Source organism: Pectinophora gossypiella, chromosome 23 (genome assembly GCF_024362695.1).
Source record: "Pectinophora gossypiella chromosome 23, ilPecGoss1.1, whole genome shotgun sequence".
NCBI lineage: Eukaryota > Metazoa > Arthropoda > Insecta > Lepidoptera > Gelechiidae > Pectinophora > Pectinophora gossypiella.
In genome coordinates, this window is record NC_065426.1 from 8,934,868 (window position 1) to 8,954,884 (window position 20,017).

At 34.9% G+C, this 20,017-nt stretch overlaps 2 protein-coding genes across 7 annotated transcripts in view; one reads left to right on the forward strand and one right to left on the reverse strand.

Moving 5' to 3' along the window:
- The window catches only part of LOC126377562 (uncharacterized), a 48,261-nt gene extending 35,946 nt beyond the window's left edge, over positions 1–12,315 (forward strand). For 2 of the 4 annotated variants that reach the window (XM_050025362.1, XM_050025361.1), the window contains exons 2-5: positions 1,753–1,850; positions 4,424–4,495; positions 9,524–9,686; positions 10,421–12,314. In XM_050025362.1, coding sequence (XP_049881319.1) covers positions 1,819–1,850; positions 4,424–4,495; positions 9,524–9,686; positions 10,421–11,452 — 1,299 coding nt within the window. In that variant the 5' untranslated portion in view covers positions 1,753–1,818 and the 3' untranslated portion in view covers positions 11,453–12,314. Of the gene's footprint in view, positions 1–1,750; positions 1,851–2,840; positions 3,021–4,423; positions 4,496–9,523; positions 9,687–10,420 lie in introns of those variants that run through there. The other 2 variants (XM_050025363.1, XM_050025364.1) reach the window with 2 other exon arrangements.
- A 1,814-nt stretch (positions 12,316–14,129) lies between these two features.
- Positions 14,130–20,017, reverse strand: part of LOC126377499 (uncharacterized) — a 228,018-nt gene continuing 222,130 nt past the window's right edge. For all 3 annotated transcript variants that reach the window (XM_050025234.1, XM_050025235.1, XM_050025236.1), the window contains exon 35: positions 14,130–18,916. In XM_050025234.1, the coding sequence (XP_049881191.1) occupies positions 18,746–18,916 (171 nt within the window). In that variant the 3' untranslated portion in view covers positions 14,130–18,745. The remainder of the gene's footprint in view (positions 18,917–20,017) is intronic.

Sequence of the window (20,017 nt, forward strand, 5' to 3'; positions counted from 1 at the left end):
AGGAAACATTACTGACGAAGAAACATTACCTACTTACTAGTTGAGATGTTTATTAATATTTCAAGAAAGATTTATTATTATTTATGCTTCCTTTGTAAAACATAATGTGCAGTGATAAAAATGTAATGTTATGTGTTATCATAGGTACTTAGTTATTAATTTACTGGTGCTGAATCCAGTAGACAACATTTAATTTTAAGATTAATAACCTTCCAACATTTTATATTGGCCAATAACTTGACAGAATTAAGTTGACAGCACTCGTCAAATGGATTACATATTAGCGAGATGCCTATTTCATTCGCCCGGGTTATTACAATACAATACAATACAAAAACTCTTTATTGCACTTAAATCACATAAAAAAATAAAAATAGTATTATAATTAAATTTTGTAGTACAACAGGCGGCCTTATTGCTAAGGTAGCAATCTCTTCCAGGCAACCTTTAGGTATAGGATATGAATTTAATGAAAAGTGTAGCGGGATAGACAGTGCAAAATAAGAAGAAAAAAAATGACTATATTAAAAACAATACATAGAAAGCAATAAATAATGAACAATTATTATTAAATAACGAATGAGCAATTTATTATTAATTCATTTTAAAGTTAACAGTTGTCGATCATCCGTCCCTTTCCTTTTCGGTGGATAAGAAAATGACAGGTGTAACTTAAAATAAAATTAGGATATGTCTGCAGGAATCAGGGTCATTATTCTAGTGGGCTAAACATAGTACCAACTTCATATATTATGCTTTTTTTGATGTGGCTTATTGTAGATTTGCCGCAAATGGCATTAACTATTTGGACGGATAATATTGTTAATGCAGTATCTAAACGATCGCATCAGAAATATGGATCCGGCAGAGAACCAATGTTACCCACATAGCTGAGAGGATTAGCAGACTGAAGTGTCAAGGGGCTGGGGAAGTAGGCGTTTGGAATTCTTATCAACGATTCAAAAAGAAAATATTTAACGTTTTAGAATAAGTTGTTTTCAAAACAACCTGAGACGTTTATGAATACGCTTTAGGCTGATTGCGTGTGAGTATAAAAAATATAATACTTACTTTTCACACAAATCGTACCTCATAATAATATAATAAAGTCTAGTTTGTTCTATTCCTGACACTTGTATTATTGATACAGTAGTAATGACGTCATTATACCTAATAGGCTAGTTTCTAACTAGTTAAATCTGTTACTTTTTACTAAACGTCAAAACACGAAATTACTATGGAATTTGTTTGAAAAAGCACACTGTGACGTCATAGAAAAACTTGTCAAATGTCACACTTATTATTTTACATTTTTCTTTATTAAAATTCATAACCGTGTTAAATAGAAAAATAAAGTTTTTTGTCACCTTTAGATCTGTTTTATTTAGTAATCAGAATTTCATAATTTATCTTTTCCTGCAGACACCTCCTAACTTTATTTTAAGTTATATCCGTTATTTTCTTTTCCACCGGAAACGAAAGGAACGGATGATTTACAACTAAGTCTTAAAATGAATGAGTGAACGAATGAATAACCCAGGCGAATATGATAGGTATCCCGTTGATATGCAACCGTTTGACGTGTGCTGTTAACTTAATTCGGTCGGGTCATTGGCGTTTTTTAAATTTCTGCCTAAAATTGACGTGTGTTCCATAAATTTAATGCCTATCGATTTTCCTTTTTTGCGGATAAAAAATAAACTTAAAAAAACTTAGATGATGTGTAATCAGCACCATTTTCTTAAATTCCAGGTTCCAGCCCTGAAGCCTTGGACACCAGAAGATTGTCTGACAAATCAGCACTATGTGATTACCAAGATGCTTCTAAACCTGTGTAAATCGTGCCAGTAGTAAGTATACTTTCTAAATAGTACATTTTATTGATTCATAGAAAATGCCCTGAGCCGAGGTTAGCACCCAATGAAGGTAGCACCTAAGCTGATGTGGCCCGTAGTCTTAAATTTTGTACCGGGTGACAACGCCTTGAGCCGAGGTCCCAATGAAGTTGGCACCTAAGCTGATGTGACTGGCCTGTAGTGTTAAATTTTGTACCGGGTGAGAGCTCACAGCGCTCTAGCAAATCTATTGTAAGTCACGGCTGAAAATAAAAGTTGGTGGCACCATCTTTCCTAGCTAGAGGCCCTTAGGGCACACCCCGGACACTTCATACAAAATAACCTCATTTTACACAGACACTACACATTGACGTTATCGTACACGCGCATCTGTGTGTGTGACGTCTGACGCCATACGTTTCAAGTTTAAATTATGTTTGAGGGCGGGGTAAACCTAGCTCAAACGCTGGTGCGGTACCATTCTATTATCATCATCAATCTAAGAGCCACGCTCTTGTCGGTGCAGCATTTTCCATGCTACTTTTTAGGGAAAAATAGGGCAGTGGTTTCCCTCTTGCCTTCCGCCCCGCAGTACTCTGTCTGACGCAAGTGGGATGGCGCCCAGAGTAGTCTATTACAAAGCCATACTAGGACTCCTGTGCTCCGCCTCTGAATAGTACTGACAGTTACTGCTGTCAGGTTCCAGGTTACAGTCCCTGTACGTAGTAGTATTTCTTATTCTATGCTTAGCGACCCACCATTATGAGTAATAATTCCTTCATCATGAATTTATGATAGGGTACAAAATTAAACAACGATTTCTCAACAAACTTATGTTTCGCTACATCCTTCGTGTATCGTCATAGTATATTTCCCTTCTATCATGATAACGGACAGTCAGATGTCAAGATAAATTCATGTTAGTTAGGGAAACCTGCATTTTGCACGGAGTTTTCTGAATATATGTCGTGTTTATTGCGTGAGAATAAAGTTATCAATAATCATCATCATTAATTTAAGATCCACGCTCTTTACGGATTCTCCATTCTTGTCTATCAAAGGCCAATTTTTTGACTTCTTTATAAGACACGACGTTCGCCTTCTCTTTTATTTGTTCCATGTAAAGTTTATAAAGTGAGTGAAATATAAATAAGGACTTAAAGACGATTTTAGTGAAGTGAAAGAGTGAGTTATTCTTAAAGAAATTCTTTATTCAAGGTGCTAGTGTGTATCGAGGATTTGACTCGGATTGTAATTATAAGAACACTTACTTTTGGGTAAAAATTGGTCTATTACCTAACCAGAGTTGGGAAATTGGGGGAACCCGACACACACCCACACGCCTACACCAACATTCCCGAGAAATGCGTTTCGGAAGTATATGAATTAACCTGTATTGGGCTGGTTTTCCCTTCGCGGGTTGGAAGGTTAAGGACCTGTCAAATCTTCTGGATAGGTAAGCGGACCCTGTGGAAACGGGATAACGCTAAGGAGATGATGACGAGTTGGGAGATTGGTGGACTTGACATGGAATAAACTACTTAACTGGACAAATAGGCAGCGCTGAGGGCTCTCACCCGGTACAAAATTTAAGACGAGGGTGCCCAGTGAGGTACGAACCTCGGCTCAGGGCGTCGTCTAAAACCATTATATTTGAAAGCATTAATCGACCCTAGTAGACCAATAGCGATAAGCGCTGAAGAAAATTATCGACCACACCGACGTGATTGGGGTCCTGAAGTGTTTGTTGTCGCGAGCTGATTGGCCTCTATGGCTAAAGCAATCGGGTCGTCAGGACCGTTTTATACGGCCTTCAGGCACCGATATTTCGCCAGTTCTGCCAGGGTGCAATAAGCTTAACACGTTCAATGAGTAAATGAAAATTAGATATCAACCCCTCACATGCAGTTATTTTTCAATAAACACATTGGAATATATGTCCATAGAAACACTATGGCAAAAAAATGTTGCCCACATATGGGACACGCACGAATGACTTTGGAATTTAGTGCCTCAAATGTGGTTCATACACAGTGAACGTGTTAATGGCTGCTTACACCGAATGTAGACTACGAAAGTAATAATAACGTAAGCTATGTCTATGGGTTCTTATAGACGAACTGCAAGTTGTGAACGGCAGAGGCTACTTCAGCCGTCGCCACCTGTCGACGGCTGCCCTTGACAGGCGACAACTTCTGTCGGCGGCAGCCGTAGACGCATTGACTGCTGCCGCTGACGCTTCGACGACAGCCATCGACAGGTGGCGACGGCTCAAGTAGACTCTGCCGTTCACAACTTGCAGTTCGTCTGTAAGAACCCAATATTCCAACTGAGGTAGTCAGAGGTACATCCATCGCAAGATGAACTAAGTACCCACACCTCACCGAGCTTTCTGTTCCGTGCCAAGCCGTATCGCCGTCTACGTATCAAGTTGCCTATCAAGACAACTGTGTAAGTGAAAACAATAACACACTGGTGCAAGTTCGGTATCGGGGTCCAAACCGGTGAAGCAAGCTGGTAAACCACAGGACCTCAGAGACAGTGAGTGAAGTAATGTTTTTGTTAACCTAATAATTTGTTGTCTTCAGTTGCCTGGAGACTATGTACTGGAAATGCTGCGAAGAAAGATTCTGCTTCGACAAGAAAATCGCCACTTACAAGTAAGTTAAACAAAAATTCCTCATCATCAGCCGTACGACGCCCACTGCTGGGCATTAATTTGAGAGCCACGCTCTTGTCGGTGCAGCATTCTTCATGCTACTTTTTTAGTGAAATATACGGCAGTGGTATCCCTCTTGCGTTCCGCCCTGCAGTACACTGTCTTACGCGAGTGGGATAGCGCCCAGAGTAATCTGTTTCAAAGCCGTACTAGGACTCTTGTCCTCTGCCTCTGAATAGTACTGACAGTTCCTTCTGCCCTCTGTCTGGTTCCAGGTTACAGTCCCTGTGACTTGTCCTCTTGACTTCTTTCCTGAACTGCCATACCGATGGCTCCTATCTCCGCCTCTGCAACCGTTGAGGTCTTAACCTGTATCCGTGTTCTGTTTAGGACTCTTGCAAGGCAAACATGCGAAACGTGATAAAATTATCGATCGATTCAATAAATTTTGTCGAAATCGATAAGTTTGCTTATTCTAACATGCGTGCCACGTGATTATGTTCGTTTTTTTACAGAACGTCATGACTTATATGGGTTCACATAGTAGCACCGATCGTCAAAACGACATAATTACTTATATCGTCAGATACGATGCCTTATTCACCTCAACTTCATAAAATCACAAGAAAGCTACGAAACTATGAAAGCGGTTTTTTAAAAACAAATTATTTTAGTAATAAAGATCCCGAAATTGAATGAAACGTAACTCTCCGTAGTTTAAGATACATCTACACCGACAAGAATCTGGCTCTTTTTGTGATGGTGAGGTAAATAAGCGAATATCCGATCACTGTACATAATAAACATTGATATTATATCTAGTACTTGACTTCGCGTGCTAATAGTAATTATTATCGGTACTGCACTTCATAGATAATGCTACTAAATTATACTTGACAGTCCCATTGTCTTGAAAAACCTTGGTATAATTTTGTTGCTTTACAAAATTAATTTAATTATTTCTTTATAAAGGTGCATACAGCATTACAGTGTAACCTAATGCGCTGTATGGCCATAGGATAAGGAATAATACTACGGAATATAGAACGGCAACTCTCCGCTCCCCACCAGCGTCTGAGTTAGGTTTACCTCACCCCCCGTCTAACATAGTTTTTTTTTTCTTGAATGGAACATAGTAGCGACGCTCAGTGGGTAGGCCCGCTACGAGGTGAACCGACGATCTGGTGAAGGTCGCGGGAAGCCGCTGGATGCGGGCAGCGCAGGACCGATCGTCGTGGAGATCCTTAGGGGAGGCCTATGCCCAGCAATGGGCGTCGTACGGCTGATGATGATGGAACATAGTTTAGACTTGAATCGTATGGTGTCAGACGTCACACAAAGTCAATGTGTAGTGTCCGTGTAAATCGAGATTGTTTGTACGAAGTGTCCGGGGTGTGGTATGGCGAAAAAAACAATATAAAAACGAATATACAAAACAAACTATTACTATAAATAACATGAACACAAAATTAAAAATATAAAATTAAAAGGTAAACTAGCACAAAAAAGGAATAATAAAAAAAAACAGTCATCAGTAAATCTTCTCGCAAAAAGCCAAGAAGGGACTCGACAGGAGCTGCGGTTTCAAGTCCCGTCTGAGACAGATTTTTTTTTTCAATTAAATTTTCCCTTTGTGACGCCATGTTGTTATGTGTTATTTTCTTTATCCTTACTTATCAAGAAATATGCAGATTTTCATTCAGATTACGTACATTATCGTTCATCTGAATAACGTTATGTCATGAGATAGTATATCAATGAAACCTTGTAGAAAATGTTACAAAATGATATCTTTTTTTCTGTACCAATTGGCAATAACTATTTTGATACAATAAAAGAAAGCATAAAAAGCAAAAGCAATAGATCACTGAAAATTCCCTATTACTGTCTTTGATATAATTAATTTTGAAAACAAAATAAGACATGGCTTCGGCCGTAATTTGAAAATAATATAAGACTTGACTTCGGCCTTAATTTTGAAAACAAACTAAGACATGGCTTCGGCCTTAATTCTGAAATCAAACTAAGACTTGGCTTCGGCCTTAATTTTGTAAAAATACGCCAGACTTGGTTTAGACCTTCTATGAACACATGACTTGGCTGTATGGGCTATGATCCCTTTGCCTGTCCTACGGACAAAATAACCAAAAAAAATGTCTTTTATATAAAATTAAAAACTTTTTTATACCCCTCCATCTAAAATATTCTTGGGTGTACAATCACCGATGCCCAGAATTTTAACCAATACAATTTCGCGCGAAAACCTTGATGTGTTCCATGGCACTCAAATTTAAATTTTAAGTTCAAATTTTATGAATAATGTCCTAAAATACTTCAGCCCTAAACCTAAACTATTATTGTAGTAATAAGTAAATTCATAATTTCCTTTTTTTTCAATTCAGGACAAATCAGGAGCACTGAATTGTAAAACCAGAGAGTATGAAGTGGAACAATCACATGGAACAATACAGTTTTTTTACAATACAGTACCATACACTTTTTGCTTCTGTAATCTGTTTGGCCTTGGTCTCTGCTCTCGCGTCAGCTGAGTGTACCGAGATAATCAATGTTGTGCCATAATGGATCACGCGATATTTTGCACTAAGATGAGAACAAATTGTTTAAAACAATGCCTAGTTATATAAATGATTGTCTACTTTGAACAAGCAAACTTGAAACGTCATTTATATTTTCTTTCCTTGAAATAAGGCCCGGGTCTCTCTAAGACTCCACGGTAGCACCACCATAGTCGCGCATCATCAACAACAATACATATTATGTAGTTGTCATACGGTGTCTTGTTGGTTGCACAACCAGCCTCTATAAAAAAGTATTTGATAAAAACTAACCTATTCGATATTCAATATTCTTTATTTGCATACTATGATGGTGTACGTAATCTACGTAGTAATTCAAAATGAAACTCTTTTTCTAATCCGTTTTATTTCTAAAATATATCTTGTGTACCTACTTAAAGTTATCATAATTTTGAAAGTGTGGTGCTTGGTTCTGCAGACCAGTCTCTGTATGTGTGGAAGTGCGTGAAGGAAATGCATATGTGTAAGTATATTAGGCGAAGTGTGAACTTATATGTATACAAATGTAAGTACTTTGTTTCTTATGTAAATGACATGTAATATGTTGGAAAATAAGAAATAAATTCTCTTTAACCGGTGTACAAGTATGAGTATATGAGTGTATGGTGTAGTGTATGAGTGGTGGTGTGGTGGTGGATGGTGTGGTGTATTAAACATTATGAGGGACTTTTCAGGCTACGTTCCCTTAAAACAATGTTGATGATACAACAATCTTGTTGTTGTTGTTCTTGATGGTACAGTTTACCTATTTCCTCATTTCTCGGGTACATAATTATTCAAAAATAAAATGTAAATGGCAGATGCGTATATAAAAATAATAATCGATTGACATTTGGATCAGATTATGTATAGAATAATGTTGCTACCAATATTGCTTCTCTTAATTTTGGTGTGTCGGGGTATATATTTTTTTTGACGTGACTTATTGTAGATTTGCCGCAGATGGCATTAACTACTTTGCCGGACAAATTTGGAGCGCTGAAGGCTCTCACCCGGTACAACGTTTAAGAAAACAGGCTTGAGGGTGCCTAGTTGGGCGCGAACCTCGGCTCAGGGCGTCGTCTGAGAGGATGATATTTGAAAGAATTAATCGACCCTAGTGGGACGATAGCGATAAGCGTTGAATGAGGGACGACCGGAAGGTTGGTGGAAATCAACCTGACTCTTAAAAGTAATATTATACGTACTTAAATGACAAATCAAATTAATATTTCATCATCAAAGTTTCCGTAGAAACTATTGCCAAATGTTCTCAACGAACCAATTGTATAATTTGACATAGATCGCGTCGACGGTTTTTGTGAGATTTCGTCGTCATTCATGGAACAATACAGTCTTTGCTTCAGTAATCTGACTGACCTTGAGTATTTATACATATTTATTCACGGTTTTGTCAGCAAAAAGGTTTTAGTTGAATCTTTATTATAGTTGAGAAATTTTAATTTAAAAAAAATCTGACTCGGACTTGAACCCGCAGCTCTGCAAGCCGGGAGGAGGTTTCCTATTTAGAAAAGAAGAAAACGTTTTTTGTCACCTTTAGATCTGTTTTCATTTAGTAATCAAAATTTCATAATTTATTTTTGACCTAGGAAACTACCCATATTTGTACGCATTTGACACCTGTGGGGAGTTAAAAAGGGGTATAATTATAAAGCCCCTTGGACTAGTAACAACATAACATAGCATCACGCCTGTGTTCCCAAAGGGGTAGGCAGAGTATACACCCACTCCTTGCCAGTTATCCAGCCAGTTCGCCAGTTATTTTTAATTTGACATTTACGCATATCAACCAGAAATCAGAATCATATTCAATGTATCATAGATAAACTTGTTGAAGGGCAATTCACAAGGTGCTATGGCTCAGGAGAATAAATGACAAGAAACTGCAACAGCAACAAACGCCAAATAATAATATTGATTTTCTGAATGAATATTACCCGGGTGTTTTAAGTTTACGCGGTTATTATCATAATTAAAGCACATAATAACGGGTTCTTACCGCGTTTAAATTGGGATATGAGACTCCCGATATTTCGACACTGTTGCAAGTGCCATGATCACGGGATGACTGATGAGATTGGAGTGGAGTAGGTAGATCCATAATTTTCTACGGGCAGACATAATCTGTCTACCCTCTTTCTTTGCCGCTTGATTATGTTTTTGTCATCCCGTGATCATGGCACTTGCAACAGTGTCGAAATATCGGGAGTCTCATATCCCCATTTAAACGCGGTAAGAACCCGTTATTATGTGCTTTAATTACCCGGGTGCTTTCAAGGCCAGAGTGAACAGGCACCATCTGGGCGAGCTCGTTCCATCTTGGGCCTCGTCAATGCCTTCGGGCAAGTCTGGGACCAAGAGCAAACCCATCAAAGGTAAAAAAATAAAAGTCGCTTCAATGTGGCCTTATTAACCCTGTTATCTACTTCCAGGTTAGAAGAAGATACAGTCTACCAGAATGGCTACACAAACATGGGCGCCAGTCTGGAGAGCGTGGTCACTCAGCAGCCCATCAACAACAACCATATCCCTCCGAGAGAGGTCTTCGGGAGGGAGATCAATGAAGTGCCTCTTCACGCTGATAAGCTGTACGAGGTAGGTGTCGAGGTCCGAAAAGTTAAAATAAGGGTTACGTTAGATAAAAATAGGGTTAGGTTAGATTTAAAAAGGTTTAAGTTAGATGCTGTGTAGATAGGGGTTGTGTTGGATTAAAAAAGGGTAAGGTTAGATAATAAAAAGGGCTAGGTTAGATAAAAAAAATGTTAGATTAGATAAGGTTTAGGTTAGACAACAAAATATGTTAGGGAAGTGTTTGTACAGTAGTTTTTGCTTGATGCTGAACAATAGCTTTATGTGATTGAAAAAAGAGAAGATATTTTCCATACTGATCAGAGTGTCCACTAGACAGTTGTCTAGGGAAGAAATCGTATCAATAAATTATCATTCCCCCCGGTGCCAGATGGGAAGAAAATTCCCACTTGCCATTCCGGAAGACAACTCTACAAGGAACTACTGGGAATAATTCCACTTACATCGAAACGCATAATTTTACTCATTATTACTGTAGGCTACAAATTACAGCCCAATCAAAATATCGTTACCTTTCCTTGTAGATGTGATGTTGATGATACGTGCATTGTGACATTTTGCTTCTTGGATTCAGACTTTATTTAGATGAAAACCTTGTGACCATACGATGCATCATATCCATCTTAGGCCAAATATCAGAAGTACCTTTGGGTTATCTTAATGATGGCGCTGTCGCTTTATGTCTAAATGAAAAAAAAAATCTAAATTACAACATAATGTTTTGTTCTTTTAATTTTCAGGTGTTCTCCAAATCGCTAATCTTCAGAGAAGATCACGAACTCAAGAACGGCAGCAACGATTCTTTGGATGAACTGGAAACTAAATCCGAACCTGACTACCTTGAGCGACCGAACCGAACCAAAGTTTACTTCGAAGATGAAGTCAACTCCCCCGTGACAGACTTCGAAATCATGTTCAAAGACGAACTATTAGCCTCTCACGATATGTTCAAAATCGATGAAGAAGAAGAAAGTGTTAAGAGCCAGGACACAGAAGAAGGACTAGTTATGAACGTATCTGTTAAGAAACAAGACGTAATCAAACCTAGTACTATAACAATCAAAGACGAATCTAAAATAACGACTCAAAATCCTATTTATAAGTACGATCCTGTTTCAGTCGTCGCTTTGCCATCAACGTTAAGTTTACCAAGAGTTGAAAGCGTCAAAGGAATTTTGCGGCAAAAAGATCTACCTAGAAGCCACAGCGCAAGAACTTTAGAAAGAGTCGATAGTAGCAGCAAATTATCAAGGCCGACTATTAATAGAGTTGATAGTCTTAAGAATATTGACCCCAGTAAAATAAATAAAGTACTAGCGAGAGTTCCACATAGGAGTGCTTCGTTCTTGAACATTCCTGAACATTTAGTGCCTGAGAAACCTCCTCTAACGAAAAGCAAATCAATGGTAGGAGTGTTAATGGCTAATGACAGTGAAATAAGACTGAGCAGTCTTCCTGATACTCCTATTATTAAAAGCAATAATTTACCACGGTTCTTCGCCGATAGTCCTTCATTGCCTGAATATAAAGGCGAGACGAGTCTACAGGCTTTGAAACAGCAGTCGGAAATGATGCACCAGGAAGATTTTAGCATGCCAAGGTATTACGGAACGATATCAAAGTCTACTGAACAACTACCGGTACATGAAAGCAAATCTATGCCAGATTTGAGGAACCCGACATCGACGGGTAAAGTTAGCAAAAGATTGGTGAAGTTACGAAGCAGATTGAAGCCGTTAGTAATTAAGAAAAGCTCTGATGAGAGACTATGAGCAGTATTAACACTGGCTGTAGAGATTTTAATTATAAAAACAGATAAAATATGTTGACAGATTAACGTATGTTACCTTCAAAGAATTACATGTTTGAACTATTTGAGATATACGGCAAAAAATATGTGTGTCCAGTTATAAGGACAATAATATTGTCTAACTCTAATCTGAAATCAGTTGGTGGAAGGGAACAGTGGTATGTTTCACACGAGTGGAAATGTGTTTGGTGTCTGGTGCGTTTAAATTATTCACAACGGTCATTAATCTATAACTGGCCTGCAAAACTAAGTATTACACTTTTAAATTTAATATGTAATTTTTTTTGCAGCTTTCTTAACTATTTATTAGTAACATTTTGAGTCATTTTATTTCGAATGTTCATCCTGTGTTCTTAAAAGGTTTTATTATAATTTTAAAAGTGTACTACTTAAGTTTATTAAAAATACTTGTTGCACTCGTGATTCAATCTACTACTTCCCTAGTTCGAAATTTGAACTCAGCACTCGCATATAAAACAATACTTTCCACACTTGTATAAAACAAAATATGAATACAAAAATAAAAAAGTAAAAAGGAGAGTATAAAATGTATGTAAGTATTCATTTACACTTTTACTCTTTTGGTATTATATTTATTGATTCATTTCGTTTTCTAAATATGCCTATACATCATAATATATTCCATTATATTATGATTACCTCGTTTTACATCTACTTACTTTGTTTATTTAACTTTGTTTACATTTTCTTTTTCTTTTTCGATTATTTTAGTTTATTGTAAATTCTCTAATATGCTTTTCAATAAATGTCAGTATTTAAGCTCAAAACGGTGTACCTTCGATTGTGATTTTGCGAATAAAATAAAAAAAACTTAAGTGTAAAATATGTAATTACTTATAATAATTGTGTTAAAAAATTAAATAAATAATATTGTTACCTATTTTTTCTAAAATATTTTTAATTAAGTATGTAGTTAAAAATATGACGATGTTATTTTGATTGACTATTGACTAAAAAGCTAAATCCGAACAAAAAAAAAATTTCTAGTCATTCAACATCACTTACAGCTAATACACAGATTTTATTTATCGATGAAATGTGATCAATAGTCATCCGAAATTTTACTTTTTACAGTCAATACAATTTTACATAACATTGCATGGCAACACGCCGCCTTCCCCGAAGGAGTAAGCAGAAGTACTTTACATCCACTCCTCGCATAATTTTACAGTTTATAAATGACATGACCGTAACTGTAGAGGACCCCCCCCCCCCCCCCTTCCAACAGGTAATTTGTTGTATTTGTAGTATCTTTAAAAATACAACCAATTAGTTCTAACTTCAAATTCCATGGGGTTTAGAAATAAAATTAAAAATAGCTTTGTCGAAAATCGAAATTGGTTGAAACAACGTTGTACCAGGCAGTACTTAAAACCCGAATTCCGGCTAAATCCCGCGTATTTCGAGAAAGTCTCCCATAGATCAAAAATATTAACTCACTAAGTCGCTTCGAACGAAATATATCTGGAATCTGTTGATAAAGGGTAACGGTCAATGTTCGTTCGTTCGTACAATTTCGGTGGTCTGTGGACTATTGCGGATATTTTTTTCTCGTGGCCATAATCGGAACTAACGCCGCAACCTGTGGAAACGACATATTTGTCAGTTGTTATAAATGGAGAACGTAAGGAGACGGTGCACACCAGCGCCCTCCTGTCAATGTCATCCAAGTGCCAGGGTGTGTGTATAGTTACTGGCTGCTGCTTACTTAAAAAAAAAAATGTTGACCAAACTTCAAATTAGTTTTTAGTAAAAAATAAAAATAATATTTCTTAACTATGAGATCTGTTATTGACCAAAAATAACAAAAAAATCGTTGTTTAATAATATTAGAGAAACTTACGTTAGGAAATGAAAAAATAAATAAACGAATTTTAAAAATTAAAAATGTGTTTTTATAGAAATACCCACATATTTTAATCATGTCCATCCGTCACAAGATCGATTAAGCAATTCCTCTTAAAAATCTTTTTACAACTTGACGTTTGTGCATATAAACGTGAGTGTGTACTAATGTATAACATTTCAGATTGCTTTTCAGATGAATTGCTGCAATGTGACCTTCTAAGGCCCCCTGTTGTTGTATAGCGAAATTAGCGATACTGTGAATGCCTTTCTAGGAAGTAAAATGTTAGTCAAGAGAAAAAATAGAACAGGAGTTGTAGAAGAAAAACACAAATAAAAAAAGCGCACAATTTATTACAGAATTTCACTATTTCATACAATTTTTTCATCGTGTACATTTATTAAGTATATATTATATTCTTTTAAAATCCAACAGTTTTATAGGAAATATTTAGTTTTCAAATATAACCGTCGCTAAAAAGTTAAAATGTCCTAGAAAATTTGAAATTCTATAATTTCTAATATTTTTTATTTTATAATTATTCGTCTATATTATTTTGCTAGTTTAATTTAAACTTAAAATCTATATTAACAAGGCTTCAATTCATAGGGCGGGCTACTTTGCATTGGCGATCATTATTTTTACCCAGCCATTTTGTTCTTTGTATAGAAAAAGTGATAGATATTGAAAAAATAAAACGATTTTTTTATTGTTATGTGATGGTGTTTCTGTTACTTATTTATAGCACCGGTTATTTATAAAGCTTGCAGTTATGTAGGCAGAATATTGATTGATAAAAACTTCTTTGCTTCAATTAGACATCAAATTGGTTTATTAATTCGATTTATTAGCGCTAGTAAATAAAAAAAAATAGTAGTAGTAGCGCTACATATAAAACCATATATCGACGTTGTGTCAACATTTTTCGTGTTAATTTAATGTCTAACTAACAAAATAAATAAGAATATTTGTGAATATTCTATGACTTCTGCTATTTATCAAAATTAAATGATACAAATAAAATGTTTAGAAAGTTATTAAAAAATAATAATTTCGAAATATTTTTCTTTTACTTAAAAGGTTTAAAAAAATCCCATATATTCATAGAACATTCGCAAATTTAGGTTGTTAACTTGTTATTATTATTTTATTTTATTATTTTAGACTGTATAATAAGAGGGACAAAGCACAAATCGATTTCTTTTTTCAATACATTTCACTCATACGCATACGAAATACCGTTTATCCATCAAAAGTTAAATAAATATAGAAATAAGTTATTCACAATAAATTATTTCTACCGTTAGATGATATTTAATTTAAAATTGGCTTAAATACGAGACTATCACATTAGGTCACTTAACTATCAATAGGATTTGTACCTAAAACACATCAGTACTTTTTTAAGTTGTTTGTCGCTACTGTCATTGTTATTTTTCCTAAATAAGCTGACTATACCCAGCTTAGCCAAGTAGTAAAATGTCATCCAGTAAGGTCGACTATATTAAAAACGCAAGAAAACCTTGCTTTTCATAGCATAAAAAGCTTTATTATTAAAAAAATAGACCAATTGATCCATTAGGCTAGGTAGTAGAGGTTTTTAAATAAAAATAATATATTTACCTACGCTTTAGACTTGACTAAAACTCTATAGATTCACATTAAGGCATTTGACATTATTATTCTCACTGATGTGTTTTAGGCTTCGCTAATGGCTACTTAAAGATTAACAGGAAATACTATAATTATTGTGGTTTGAAACCATGGAAAATTATAATAATAAAGTCTACTCATAAATAATATTTAGAGGTTTTTGGGTCACTAAAATTATTTAAAAAATAAAAGGTTTACAAATTGGTCAACACTTTTATGATTGTAACGTGGTGCTCATTTTATTGCTTAAACAAAAGTTGTACTTACAAATATATATTTTTTTTGTTTTTAATTATGGTTATAATTGTTTCAAAAACTTTCGCAAATAAAAAGTCAATTTGAATTTACAAAAAAATAAATAATGCCATAAATTATTATATCATGACTTCATACTTTCTATGCAGAAAAAAAAGTGCAATCAGTGCCTCTCTACGAAATATTATTATCATTACGTACAACTATTTTACAATTAATTAATATTAAAAAATGACAGAGGAAAACACACTTTATACACTTTACAACATTTTAGAATTATGCTACGCAATTCATTCTTTTTTTTTAATTGTATTTAAATGAAATTCTAACTTTTGTGTCAGTTGCAAGTTTTAAGCTATTTTAGCTTGTAATTTTGAAATCAATCATCGTTTAAAGAGCTTTTAAAACTCAAACTATCTTTAAGGATCACTTAAGTTGCAAAAATGTTTAAGTCCAATAATAATATTATGACTGCTGGACAGATGTCAAACACAGAATTAGTCACTTTTTTAATCAGTGTCACAAATTTTGCTACGCATTGCATCACGATACGATGTCGCACATATGGCAAACATTTTGAGTTGTGATTTTATTTGTCACTGGCGGTCGATGCTGATAAAAATCTATTGAGTAGACAAGATTTTATCTAGACGATTTATCAAACCGCGTACAGTAAGCGTATGGCGTACACACGCTTCTTTACGGCGCGGCGGAGCTGATATCCACCAAAGCGCTATAAAATGAGTTGCCACTTACGAACAACGAGATAGTAACCAGCAGTGAGATGTATAATAATGATTTTGTAATATTCATCAAGCCAAACACATCACAATTCTGGCATCTGTCTAGTCATTGCGTAAGTTCCTTATTCACCACTAGCAAACCTAAGTGCAGGGTAACTTGAATTGTACTTTATGGGTGCCAAAACCTTGTCAACGAAGCCGTTCAAAAAGTAGGTAAATTATCAATTTTGGCAACACCCTACGTTTTTTTCCGTTCGACCTAGCTTTCTAAAATGGTATAGAATGACAGGAATATGAAGCCTATTTATTATTTTTTTTTTTTAATTTTGAAAGCAATTTATTATAGAACAGACAATGACATCAATAACTGTACAGGAGAAGGGACTAGATTTTTTATTATTATTCTTTTAACTACAAAATAAAAAAAATCATTGTATTTTTAAAACTAAATCCCTTTTTGTTTTGAATATTAGTATTATTTGAACATTATTGAAAATGAATCAATATTCTATTCTATAAATAGGTATTTTTTTATTATACTATATTTCCCAATAATTGTTAAACAATATTTTTTAAACTAAAAATTTTCTAAAATTGATATAATATTTACAAAAAACAAAAAAGAATTTAAATGTAAAAAAATAAATTAGCATTAAATGCAATATTAATTAGAAACACAACATAAATATATTTTAAATAAGATTTTTAACCTTCTTTAAAATCCTCAGGTAATCCAACTGGTATCTCTAAATTATTAAACATTTAATCTGTATGTAATTTAAATTAAATACTGTAATACCGTACAGGCTACACCCAAAGGGTTATTTCGGCCTAACTTAAAGTACTATTGCATACGAAATTATTCCTATTATTAATTAATTATTTAATCAACTTAATCAGATCTTAAATATTTAATCAATACTGCATGTTTTATTTTATTCGTCTACATTGTCTCTAAACACATATTTATTAGTATTCAAATTAAATGTAAAACCCACAAATAATTTTGTTGGATTGCATTCCTGTTTTATTTGCAACTAAGTATATTTTAAATTACTTTTAGAAATGTGAATTTATTACGACTAATATTTTTAGTTTGGTCAAAGTAATGGACAGAAAGACGAATCTTTTTACATTATTTTTTATTATTTATTAACATTTAACTTTGGTAACAAAATTGTTTTTTTTTTATTTAATTTGTTTTTTAATGAATTGATGGGAGCTTGTTGGGGCTAAAATATTTGAATCAAAAGAGATAAAAGATGTTTCTATAGTCTCCGAGAGTATAATGAAAATAGCAAGGAATTAATTTATTGTCTATTCACTTATGTAATAACTTCCTTAAGATTATTTTTCTTTTTTGATCATTTGATTTTTTATGTTTCATAGGTAGGTATAGTAAAAAAAGGAGGAAGACCAGAAAAAACGACAGCACATCAAAATCCTCTATACCTTCATAAATGGGTTTCAATCATTGTGATTAAAAATTAAAATAAATAATTAATTATTACAAAACAACGAGTTCTTTTTTAAGTAAGTAATGAATATTTAAAATCAAGTTTCATACCACTAAATAGAAAGTTGGAACAAGGGTTGAAACGTTTTTTTTTTTTCTTTTGATGTGCTATTCAGTATACAATAATAACTATTTTGACGCGAATGAATTTTTTCTATATTATGGCCACCAACACTCTAAGAAAACAATAAAGAAATTACAAAACTCCATCTTTGTTTGAATTGAAATACATTATTAATTTATTCTTCGTGCACTTTTCACTAACACAGTTGGCTTGACCATTCTAGACGGCGAAATGGCTGTCTATCACGTTGGTCTAACAGAAAGCTCGGTGAAGGTTGTTAGTTCATCTCGCGATGGAAGTAGGTACCTTTGACTAGCCTAATCGGGAACGTAGTCACAAATATCAAGTATAAATAAATTATCGTATTCGGACAGTATTTATTCTAAGAATAGGCAATATTTAACACTGTATTTGGTTTCATTATTCTGTCATTTCTATTGACTTCTATGTTGTGAATAAGATCGGGTATTTTTCATTGTAAAAAAAGCACTACGATTTTTTTTTTGTTTGGTATAAAGATGGAACATGCAATCATATACATTATTAGATTATGGATGAAATAAAAAAAAATGGATTTAAATACTACTACCAATCTTTGCACTGGGATCGTCTAATCTTCTTACTATTTCTTGATTTTAGGCGCCATTTTCCAAGATGGCGTCGCGATCGGTGAAATCTCCAGGTTAAACCTCAGATCACATACTGTACCAAAGATAGATAACAAAATGTAGGTATCTAAAAGGGTAGTTTCCAACTAGTCAAATCGTTTACTTTTTACTAAACGTCAAAACACGAAATTACTATGGAATTTGTATGAAAAAATAACATATGACGTCATAAAAATACGTGATAAAATGTTTCTTTACTTATTAAAATTCATAAATAGAAAATAGAAAACGTTTTCTGTCACCTTCAGATCTATGTTTATTTAGTAATAATAATTTCATAATTTATCTTTGATCTAGGAAACTACCCAGGTACCGAATGTCATTTTGTTATTCCTCGCCTTTGAAAACTACACGATCTTCTTCATTTACAACAACGACATGTATAACCCGTGAAAATTAACTAGAAACCTCACATCAAGGCAACACCATTCTAGCGAGATTACTCCTTAATTCTGAAGAGTTACGGTTATAGTAATCCTACCCGAACAATTACCTAACACACTTGAACCGTTTGACCTTCACCGAGACCTTATTGCCGATCAGTTTGAGAGATGAAGCGGCTGTGATGAAGTCAGCAGCTGATAGGTCTTGGCCATCTATGGCCATCAGGATGTCACCTTTCTGGAGACGACCGTCCATTTCCGCTGGGGATCCGGGGAGCTGGAAAGAGAAGCAATGATATGACGTCAGCTTGTTATCAGAACCTGTGATGATGTGATGTTACTTGGAGCTTCGGTTCGATTTTAAAAAAAGACGCCACACACAACACTCATCATCATCAGCCCATTAACGTCCCCACTGCTGGGGCACGGGCCTTCCCTATGGATGGATAGGGAGATCGGGCCTTAAACCATCACGCGGGCCCAGTGCGGATTGATGGTTATTAACGACTGCTAATGCAGCCGGGACCAACGGCTTAACGTGCCTTCCGAAGCACGGAGGAGCTCGAGATGAAAACTTTTTTTTTGTGGTCACCCATCCAATGACCGGCCTTTGCGAAAGTTGCTTTACTTCAACAATCACAGACCGAGCGCGTTAACCGCTGCGCCACCGAGCTCCACACACAACACTAGACAATAACATGACTTAACATTTTCAATGTATAACCTCTGCTATGAAGGAGCGGAGTTTCCTGGCACAGGCATTACTATGCTTAATAGGAAACTCCAGCTACTAGTTCTAAATGTATACTATTGTTAATGCATTTTTTTTTCACAAAACAGTTGCAACAAAGCAAAAAGAACGTTCGTCGAAATGATCATAATGTGGTGGAGGACATTCTAAAATAAAAGGGCCTCTCCCAGCGTGAAGCACGACTCTTATTAAGTTATCTTAAGTGCAGTTTTCACCAATACAGTTGGGTCGACCTTTATAGACAGCGATACGGCTCATCACCTATCACATTGGTCTAACAGAAATCTCGGTCAGGTGTGGGAACTTAGTTCATCTTGCGATGGATGTACCTCTGATTACCATCTGATATAGTCTTGAGCTTATATAGCACCTTAAACATAATAGATATTTACAATATAGATAATATATAGACTAATAATAGTATGGCGAGTTTTTGTAAGTGCAGTGTAATAATTATGTTAAATGATGTGTAATTTTTATTACCAATGATGTCAACGATAAGGTCGTTCTAAATAAATAAAAAAATAATTTAAATAAATAAATATATATATTTAAATTCGGATACACGTCCATATATTTTATTCCATTCCATTTCATTAATTGGCAGAAGCTTTGCACATGAAATGC